This window comes from Plecotus auritus (genome assembly GCF_963455305.1).
Source record: "Plecotus auritus genome assembly, chromosome: X".
Taxonomy (NCBI): domain Eukaryota; kingdom Metazoa; phylum Chordata; class Mammalia; order Chiroptera; family Vespertilionidae; genus Plecotus; species Plecotus auritus.
In genome coordinates, this window is record NC_137784.1 from 117,916,411 (window position 1) to 117,927,038 (window position 10,628).

General features: G+C 45.2%; 1 protein-coding gene and 1 pseudogene across 2 annotated transcripts; both read left to right on the top strand.

Moving 5' to 3' along the window:
• Positions 1 to 399: 399 nt before the first annotated feature.
• Positions 400 to 1,452, top strand: LOC308240637 (bifunctional methylenetetrahydrofolate dehydrogenase/cyclohydrolase, mitochondrial-like; the record flags this gene model as incomplete). Its single annotated transcript, XM_080653972.1, has 1 exon — positions 400 to 1,452. The coding sequence occupies one exon, from the start codon at positions 400 to 402 to the stop codon at positions 1,450 to 1,452; it is 1,053 nt and encodes a 350-aa protein (XP_080510098.1).
• A 7,263-nt stretch (positions 1,453 to 8,715) lies between these two features.
• Positions 8,716 to 9,741, top strand: LOC308239453 (putative MAGE domain-containing protein MAGEA13P; annotated as a pseudogene). The gene has a single exon. The product of its transcript is annotated as a putative MAGE domain-containing protein MAGEA13P (transcript).
• Positions 9,742 to 10,628: the final 887 nt, after the last annotated feature.

A 10,628-nucleotide genomic window follows, 5' to 3' on the forward strand; every position in this document is an offset into this window, starting at 1 on the left:
CCTCCAACTTTCCACCCCTGCAGGCCTGGTCCCCCCCAACTGCCCACAACTGCCCTCCCCTGCAGGCCATCTTGTGGTGGCCATCTTGTGTCCACATGGGGGTAGCCATCATTGACCACATGGGGGTGACCATCTTGTGTCTTGGAGTGATGATCAATTTGCATATTACTCTTTTATTAGATAGGATTGTATCTAACAATCAAAATAAACAAATAAGCAGAACAGAAACAGACTCATAGGTACAGAGAACATTTTGACAGTTGCCAGATGGGAGGGGATATGGGAGGATTGGTGAAAAAGGTGAAGGGATCTACTGGTAAAAGTACAAATTAGTAGTTATAGTGTAGTCATGGGTGTGTAAAGTACAGCATAGGGGAGGCTCCAACACTGGTGCAGGGCATGGCTGCTTCATCCCTCATGTCCACATTGGCCATTCGGCTGCTCCGGTCCGCACAGAACTGCTGCTTCCAACATTGTCCACTCAATTTCTCGGCTGTTCGAAATGAAGTTGTTGTCATTTCTGGAAGGAAACTTGCCCAGAAGATCAAGCAGGAAGTGCAGCAGGAGGTGGAAAATTGGGTGGCAGCGGGCAACAAATGGCCATACCTGAGCGTGGTTCTGGTTGGCGAGAATCCTGCAAGTCATTCCTATGTCCTCAACAAAACCAAGGCTGCTGCAGATGTGGGAATCAGCAGTGAGACAATTGTGAAACCCGCTTCAATTTCAGAGGAAGAACTGTTGAACTTAATCAATAAGCTAAATAATGATGATAACGTCGATGGCCTCCTTGTTCAGCTGCTGCTTCCTGAGCACAAAGATGAGAGGAAGATCTGCAATGCTGTTTCTCCAGACAAGGATGTTGATGGCTTCCATGTAATTAATGTGGGGCAACTGTGTTTGGACCAGTATTCCATGTTACCAGCTACCCCCTGGGGTGTGTGGGAAATAATTAAGCGAACTGGCATTCCCACCCTAGGGAAGAATGTGGTTGTAGCTGGAAGGTCCAAAAATGTTGGGATGCCCATTGCAATGTTGCTACACACAGATGGGGTACACAAACATCCTGGAGGTGATGCCACTGTTACAATATCTCACCAATACACTCCCAAAGAGCAGCTGAAGAAACATACCATTCTTGCAGATATTGTGATCTCTGCTGCAGGCATTCCAAATTTGATCACAGCAGATATGATCAAGGAAGGAGCAGTCGTCATTGATGTGGGAATAAATAGAATTCAGGATCCTATCACTGCTAAACCCAAGTTGGTTGGAGATGTGGATTTTGAAGAAGTCCGGAAAAAAGCCAGTTACATAACTCCAGTCCCTGGGGGTGTTGGTCCCATGATAGTGGTGATGCTAATGAAGAATAGCATTATCGCTGCAAAAAAGGTGCTGAGGCTTGAAAAGCGGGTGGTACTGAAGTCTAAAGAGCTTGGAGTGGCAACTAACTAACTATTGTGTCTTCCGGGTCATGAACAGTACTCCAAGCCAGTTCAAGAGGCAAAACAGGCCAATAGAGATGCAGCATCTCTTATTTATTCTACTGACATGGTTTTAAACAATGCTTTGTATTTATTGAAAGCTTAAATGGATGGATGCTTGTGCACATAGCTCTCCTCAGTACCTCACCAGGGATCATGCCATTATCATGCTGGGTCATGTGATCTGGCCAGGAGAGGAGCTATTAGCCTGGTGATTGCATGGGGGACACTCAATAGAGAAGGGCTGCTTTACTTTGTCAGACCACTTCAGTTACAAATTGCCTTTTCCAGGATTGCATTTCCCAAGTGTTATTCCAATAAGAGTTGATACTCACTTTAGGTTCCAAACCTTTTGAGCTCAACTGGTCAAACCAAAGGAAAAATGTTGTTAGAGAAAATTAGGGAGACGGTACAAAAGAAGAAATGATAGTAATTTGAGGAGAAAAAATTTACCCTAATTTTATATTGACTGATAAGAAGAAGAAAAGCTACCTGTTAATAGTTTCCTGTCATTTTAAAGCTTAGTTAGTCATTGGGAAAATGTCTGTGTGCTATTAGCCTTTATTTTATGTGTGTTACCATTCATGAGGTCCCCTTTTTGTTTTCTGGGGTTGAAAGGCTTATTTTATAAGTAATTCAAGTGTATTGTCATATTTGGTTTTTCCTATATCCTCAAACTTTATTGTTAATGTTTTGTACTGTTGGGGAGGTCTGTATGATTTCTTTAGTAGATCTTGAAACCTATTTTTGAAAAACAAAACTTGGGCTTGATAATCATTAGGGCAGTTGTATAGGTATGCAATTGCCTTTCCACCAAAGAATTGTCAGCCTGCTGCCTGCTTTCTCTGATGTACCTATTGGCTTTCCCCGATAGGTTTTTGAGAGCTTGAATTAATATTGAATTTAATCAGACTTTCTGATTAAGTTTTTTTTGTTTTATTTTGTTTTTTTAAATAAAACACTCTGACTAGTATGAAAAAAGAAAGTACAACATAGGGAATATAGTCAATAATATTCTAGTAACTATGTAAGATGAGAATGAGATTTTTTGGGATGATCACTTAATAAGTTAAATAATGTCTAATCACTGGGTGTACACCTGAAAGGAACATAATATTGTATGTCAACTGTAATAGAAAAAATAATGACTAAAATAAATAAATAAATAGGATTAAGCCCCCCCCCCCCAAAAAAAAAATGATGCATAAAGTCCTAGCACCCTACAGCAGAACCATTTACCACACGATGTGGTGTGATCCCATCCTAATCATTTGCTGAACATTGTTTATGAGCAGTGACTCTTGGATTTAAATATGTAGACTACATTTGTAGATCTGTAACAGTTATTTATGAAGGCAAAATTACTACAATGTTTTTTTCAACATATTAGTTATTCACTAAAATTTGTTAAAAATAACAGTGAATTAGCCCTGGCCAGCATGGCTCAGTGGTTAGAGTATCGGCCTGCACACCAAAGGCATGTGGGTTCAATTTCCAGTCAAGGGCATGTACCTGGGTTGCAGGTTCACTCCCCCGCCCCCATTGGGCTTTGCAGTAGGCAACCAATTGATATGTCTCTCTGGTATTGTTGTTTCTCTCTCTCTCTCTTTCTCTCTCTCTCCATTCCATTCTCTCTGAAAAGCAATGGGAAATATATCCTCAGGTAAGGATTAACCAAAAAATAAAAATAACAAGTGAATTAATAACAAAAAAATTACCTGTTAATTTATTTATAAGCAAATATTGGTTAAAAGCATTATAATAAGGGGAAGAGATCAACCAAAGGACTTCTATGCATGCATATAAGCCTAACCAATGGACAGGGGTGCGAGGGAATGAGTGAGGAGGGGTGAGGGGGACAATGGGAGGATAAGGACACATATGTAATACGTTAATCAATAAAGAAAAAATTTAAAAAAGCATTATAATATTAACAGGGTTAATTTTCCCGTATGACATATGGAATGGAAATTTTGTCCATTAAATCCAAAGTCCGTTAAACTGAGGGCACAAAATCAAGAGTTTTACTATATATACAGTATTTGAAATTTTCCAAGAGAGTTGACCTTATATGTTCTAACCATACGCAAAATTGTAGCCATGTGAATTGATGGGTAGGCTAATTAGTTAGTTATAATCATTTCACAATGCGTATGCATATTTAAAATCACATTGTACACTTTAAACCCAATTTTGGTCAAGTATAACTCAATAAAACTGGAAAAATTAAAATAAACTTTATAAAGGTACTGCCCTTGCTCTAATTGACACTGCAACCTTTTATTGAATTGTCTCTAGGAAAATGGTCAAAGTGTAGGATAATAAATGCATTGTGAATTTTTTTAAATACCCCATTGATAACAGCATGAAAATCCAAATTACCTAATAAGAAGCTTTACAAAAATGCTCAAGATCTTTATGGAGGAAACTTTAAAACTTTCCTATTAGATTAAGAATATCAGCAATATGTCAACTGTCTTCAAATAACTTACAAATTTATTGTCTTAACTGCATGTGCCAAGATGAAAAGTTTGGGCTACTGTCTTCCACTCTTGCTTTGAGGTGGATGGACTCAGGTTCACAGAGGGAGGAGGATAACTCAGTGCCAGGAGTCAAGGCAAGATGATGTTCCTGAGGGAGGACTAAGAACTCAGATCACAGATGAGACTGGTCCCAGGCCCATCCTACCCCAGCTGTTAGCCTTGGGAGACCATGGGCCATGAGGGCCAGATCTGGCAGATTCTGACTTCTATCAGTAGATGGGGTACATTTTCAGGGAGGTGATGGCTTTGATATGATGGGGCAAGACTCAGGTTAGCAGAGGGAGTAATCCCATGCTCTGCCAGACATCAAAGTAAGAACCTTTATAGAGGGATGATTTATCTACCCATGCCAGAGGGGCCCCATAGAAATGCAGCCCTTCTTTCAGCCCTGGGAGGCCCCAGGCAGGCGCCTCCATCCACACCCTCTATATTTCTGTGATGTGCATCTCAGGCAGGTAGGGGACTTGTGAAGGCAGAGGGTGCAGGCCCTGTCAGGAGAAAATATGAATACCTTGTGAAAGACTGAGGGAAACCCCCAATACATAGGGAGCCACATAGAAACCAACCTTGTCCTTGTTGACAGTCTGGTAGACTCCATGTAAACCTGTCATGCTGAGGCCCTGCCTCACTCCTGTCTTGGCAGTCTTGGTGAGGTAAGGGTCTTGATGTGAGGGGTGAGGTTTCAGGTTGACAGAGGAAGGAGGTTCAGGCAGTAGAAATCAAGGCAAGTAATGAATAATTTTTCCATCCAAAGTAGAGTGGGACCCATCCCCCTCAGCTCCTACTGTGAGCCCTGGGAAATGCAAAGCAGAGTACCAGGATGTTTTGTGTTCTAACTTTTGCCTTGGGACTCTGAGGGAGGCGAGATTTCCTCTGAGAGGGCTGCACTCAGTTCATCAGAGGAAGGAGTCTCAGGTCCTGTCAGGTTTCAAGGGGAGGCTCCAAAAGGAGGATTGAGGGAGCCTCCCACCGTATATAGAAGTGGCCCTCATTCAGTCAGGTTCTGTCCCTGCATTCATCCTGTAATACTCAGGCAGAGTTCCGGAAATGACGAGTATGGACTTCCCTCTTGGGAGTCAGAGGGAGAAGTAGCTTCCTGCTGGACTCAGTTCTCAGAGGGAGGACTGTGTGGACCTGCTAGGTGAGAACTCTGAGAAAAAACCTGAAGGGAGCTCTCTCTGCAAAGAGAAGGAACCCCCCACAATTCCCTTCCCCCCAGACCCTGCCTTGTCCTTGTTGTCTGCCCTGGAAATTCCCAGGCAGGGCCAAGGATGTTTCGTATCCAGGCGCCATCTTGAGAGTCTGAGGAAAGTGAGACTTTTTTCTGAGGGGTTAGGACTGAGAATAAACTGGAGGGAGCTCTCTCTCTGCAAAGAGAAGGAGCGCCCCCCCTACCCCACCCCCACCCTGCCTTGTCCTTGTTGTCTGCCCTAGAAATTCCCAGGCAGGGCCAAGGATGTTTTGTATCCAGGCACCATCTTGAGAGTTCCTCAGACTTTTTTCTGAAGGGTTAGGACTGAGAAAAAACTGGAGGGAGCTCTCTCTGCAAAGAGAAGGAGTGCCACCCCCCCGACCCTGCCTGGTCCTTGTTGTCTGCCCTGGAAATTCCCAGGCAGGGAGACGGATGTTTTGTATCCAGGCGCCATCCTGAGAGTCTGAAGAAAGTAAGACTTTTTTTCTGAGGGGTGAGGACTCTGAGAAAAAACTGGAGGGAGCTCTCTCTTCGAAGAGAAGGAGCTCCCCTCCCCCGCCCCCATCTTGTCCTTGTTGTCTGCCCTGGAAATTCCCAGGCAGGGCCAAGGATGTTTTGTATCCAGGCGCCATCTTGAGAGTCTGAGGAAAGTGAAACTTTTTTCTGAAGGGTTAGGACTCTGACTCCTCAGAGGGATGTGTCCCAGGCTCTGCTAGGTGATAAGGAGAGGAACCTTATGGAGGGCTGAGGGAACCTCCTATCATACAGAAAAGAGCACACAGACATACATCCTTGCTCTCAGCTTTTAGAGGCCCAGGGCGTTTAGACAGAGTGCCTCCCACAACGTAATGCTCTATATTTCCTTGTGGGTTGCTTATGGGCATATAGGAGCTTTGGTTGAGGGCCGTAATCTCGGGTCTGCAGAAGGGATAGGGTGCCTGCTTTTTCAGGATTAAATATAAATTCCTTGGAAGGAATGTGGGTATACCACAGAACCTAGAGGTATCTAGACAGAAATTCATTTGGATTCCATCGGCAGGCCTGGGGACCCCGGAAAATGCTGTCAGGTTGAATATCTCCTTTCTACCCCATTTACAAATCGGGGATCTCAGGGAGTTCTAGACCTTGGTCTAAATGCCTCAATTTCTGGGGCTCAAAGGGAAGAGCCCCAGGCTCTTTATGTTGGGCTGAGAGGACCCTACAGAAACCTGCCCTTTCTCAGAGCTCTGAGAGGTCCCAGGCAGGGCTGTCAGGCACAGATATCCCCTCCGCCCTCTTTACTACCTTGCCTGGCATCTTTGGGAGTTGGGGGCCTTTGTCTGAGGGAAGTATCCTCAAGTCAGCAAAAAGGAACAATTTTAGGTCCTGTCAGGAGTAAATACCTTGAAGAGGACTGAGGATAACTATCAAGGTAGAACACAGAGGGAGTTGTGCAGATACCACACTGCTCCTGCTGTTAGTTCTGTTAGACCCCAGCCAGGCCTGTCAGGCTCAGGCCCAGCCTTACTCTCTTCTTGGTGGTGTTAATGAGATGACTGTCTTGGACTGAGAGTTGCAACCCCTGGCCAACAAAGGGAGGAGCCCCAGCCCTGCCAGGAGTCAAAGTGAGGATCTGAGATAGTACTGAGTACCTTCACCTGTAGATAGAGGGATCACTAGCCTTATCCTGCTCCTGCTGTCAGCCATGGGAGACGCCAAGTAGGGCTGTTAGAGGCATCCTCCTCCAATCTCCTGCCCTCCCCTCACTTCATTATCTGGTGTCTCTGGGAGACAGATCCTTGGCCTGAAGGATGCATCCTCAAGTCAGCAGAATGGAAAGAATGCAGGCCCTGACAGGAGTAAATATGAATACCTTCTGAATGCCTAAGGGTAACTCCCACTTCAAACAAAGGGGTCCCCACAGAAACCTGCCCTACCCCTGTTGTCAGCCCTGGTAGTCCCCCAGGCAGGTCAGTCTGTCTGAGTCTCCCCTCATTTTCAGCTAGCATTGGATGGAGGAAGTCTCATAGTGGTGAAGATCTTTGTCTGAGAAAGCCAGACTCAAGTAACCAGAGGGAGGAGCCTCAGCCCCTACTGAGGATTGAGTTCAATACCTAAGGGATGACTAAGTGTACCTACCATACCAGAACATACTGAATTCAGCCCCTGCTGTCAGGTCTGGGAGATCTTAAGCAGGGATGGATGGATGTGGTCTCTTCTCAATTTTGTCATTGGTCTCAGGGTAGTGAAGAATTAGGTCTGACCAGGTAATTTTATATCAGCCTAAGGCTCTTCCTGGAGTTAAAGTGAAGACACTGAATGAGGATTCAGGGTCACCCCTCCTCAGCACTTGGAGATATAAGGCCCCTTCCCTGCCTTGCTTCTTCCCTGATGCACAATGTCCAGATGAGGTGTGATGTCACTCTCACCTGGTGGTCTCAAGGGGTAGGACTCTTTTCAGAAGAGGGATGTCTAAAGCTCTCCAGGAATTAATTTGAGGTTAGAGAGTGGGGTGGACTTTCTGCTCAAAAACAGATAGGGCCAAGTCCCTCCAGTCAGCTATGATAGGACCTATGGCATAGTGATTAAATCTGAAACCCCCTCACTTCCTCTTCTGTTTCAGGGAAGTGAAGCCTTGGTTTAAGAAGGGTGACCACACGTCAACAGAGGGAGGAATTCCAGGCCCTTCCAGGCATCAAGGTAAGGACCAAAATGATCCCTCTATTCTAGGGATCCCCACAAGTTCATCCAGCCTTTACTGTAAAACCGGGGTGGTGGGTGTTGCTGGGTAAGTGTGGCCAAGTGTGATGCCCTTTGCATCGTCCTATAGATCTCAGGAATGTGAGCTCCTGTTCTGAGAGTTTTGTTTCAGGCCAGTAGAGCGGTGGGGTCCAGGCTTTGACAAGAGAAAGATGAGAACCTTGAATGAACACTGAGGGTACCTTCCACCTCAGAATAGTGGGGATATCTAAAAGTCTTTCCCCCACTCCTGTCAGCACTGGAGAAGGGTAAAGATTGTGATTACAGTCTACAGTCTGAAATGTACACTCATCTCCCCTTACAGGGGCTCAGGTAATCCCCAGCAGGGGGAGGATGGGTGAGGGATATGGTCTGAATCATGTGTCCTCAAGTCAGAAGAACAGAAGAAGCCTAGGCAGTGCCCAGAGTCATCCAAAGTCAGGATTCAGAATATCTACCAAGGGCTCCACTCACACCAGAACAGAGGGGATACCACAGTGCCTGACCACACATAACCTACTGTCTTACCTGGAATCTATAGGCTCTGCAAGCTGGCTACACCCTGAGGAGCTTGCTCAGATCCTCCTAAAGGTTCTTAGGGAACAGGCCAATCAGGAGACTCCTATAGCACTATCTAAGCAAGGGAAGACTTGTTAAGGCAGCCTTTGTCAGAGTTTACAAGATTGTGTTTCCCACACTCTTCCTTTCTCCCTCAGGCCATTAGTCCCCATCACCCAACCTACGGCACACACTCTTGCTGCTGCCCCCAACACAAATCATCATGCCTCCCAGTAAGAAGAGTCAGTGCCCCAAGCCTAAACAAAGCCTTCAGGCCCAAACAGAGGCTCCAAGCCTCATGGCTGCACAAGTTGCTCTAACTGAGGAGGGAGCTGCCTCCCCCTCTCTTTCTCCTTTGATTCAGGGCACCGCAGAGGTTGTGCTTGCTGCTGGAACACCAAATGTTCCCCAGAATTTCCAGAGAGCCTGCTGCTCCTCCACTGCCATCAACGCCACTCCATCAAGCAAATCAAATGAGGACTCCAGCAGCCAAGAAAAGGGTCCAACCACCTTGCAGGCTCCACCAAATCCCGAGTCCTTGTTCACTGAAGTGCTACAAAATAAGGTGTCTGAATTGGTGCACTTCCTGAGTATCAAGTATGTAACAAAGGAGCCCATCACAAAGGCAGAAATGCTAGAGAGTATCATCAGAGAGCACAAGGATCACTTCCCAGTGGTCTTCAAGAAAGCCTGTGAGTGCATGGAGATTGTCTTTGGCATTGAAGTGAAGGAAGTGGACCCCACCAGCCATTCCTACGTGCTCATCTAATTACTAGACCTCACCTATGATGAGATGCTGAGTGATGACCAAGGCATGCCCAAGACCGGCCTACTGATATTTATCTTGGGCATAATCTTCATGCACAGAAACCGTGCCTGAGAGGAGAGAATCTGAGAAGTGTTGAATATGATTGGGGTGCATGCTGGGAAGAATGATTTCATCTATGGGGAGCCGAGGAAGCTCATCTCTGAAGATCTAGTGCAGGAAAAGTACCTGGAATACCAGCAGGTGCCCAATAGTGATCCTCCACGCTACGAGTTCCTGTGTGGTCCAAGAGCCCATGCTGAAACCACCAAGATGAAAGTCCTGAAATTTTTCACCAGGGTCACTGGTAATGAACCCACTGCTCTCCCACGCTGGTATGAGGATGCATTGAAAGATGAAAGAGAGAGAGCTGAGGCCAAAGCTGCCACCAGTGATAGTAAAAGTTCCAGTGTCATATCCAGTAGTTTCTCCTGTCTTGAGTGAAGTCTGAGGAAGGTTCTCAACTTGGTGTTTAAAGAGGGAAATCAAGGTTCTAACTAGTGGATGGATGAATTGCAGATTTTTCTCTCTTTTTTTTTTTTTCTTTTTGGTATGTTTCAAATGTGCTGCCTCCTAAAAGAATTATTAGCTTCAGAGCCTAGGTTCATGAATGGCATTGGTTATGTATTTAGTGCTGTTTAACAGGTTTAAGGATAATAATTTTGCTGTTCTACAAAACAAACTGGGGAACTTTCCATCTTACTTTGTGATCTGGAGCAGGATATCATGGCATTGGAATAGGAATTAGAAATGTAAAAGTGCTCAGCAATGAAATAGATGAGTTCAAGAAATAGAGGGAAAATGTACAAGATGGTTATCCTAGGATTCCTATATTCCATTTAGTCTGCTGTTTTGTAAATTTAAAGATATATACCTGGATTTGTTTGGGTAATTAAAGAATGTATGCAAAATTAAATGTTAATAAATGTTAGCCCCAGCTCAATGGTTCATTTCTTCTTTTTAAAATATATTTGTATTGATTTCAGAGAGGAAGGGAGAGGGAGCTAGAAACATCAATGATGAGAGAGAATCATTGATCGGTTGCCTCCTGCACACCCCCTACTGGGGATCAAGCCCACAACCCGGGCATATGCCCTTGACTGGAATCAAACCTGGGACCCTTTAGTCCGCAGAGGTTGTGCTTGCCGCTGGAACACCAAGTGTTCCCCAAAATTCCCAGAGAACCTGCTCCTCCTCCACTGCCATCAAAGCCACTCCATCAAGCAAATAAAATGAGGGCTCTGTTGGAGGAGGATGCCTCTAACAGCCCTACTTGGGGTCTCCCATGGCTGAAAAATTCCAGGAGTTTTGAGTTGCATTCAGCTGAGGAA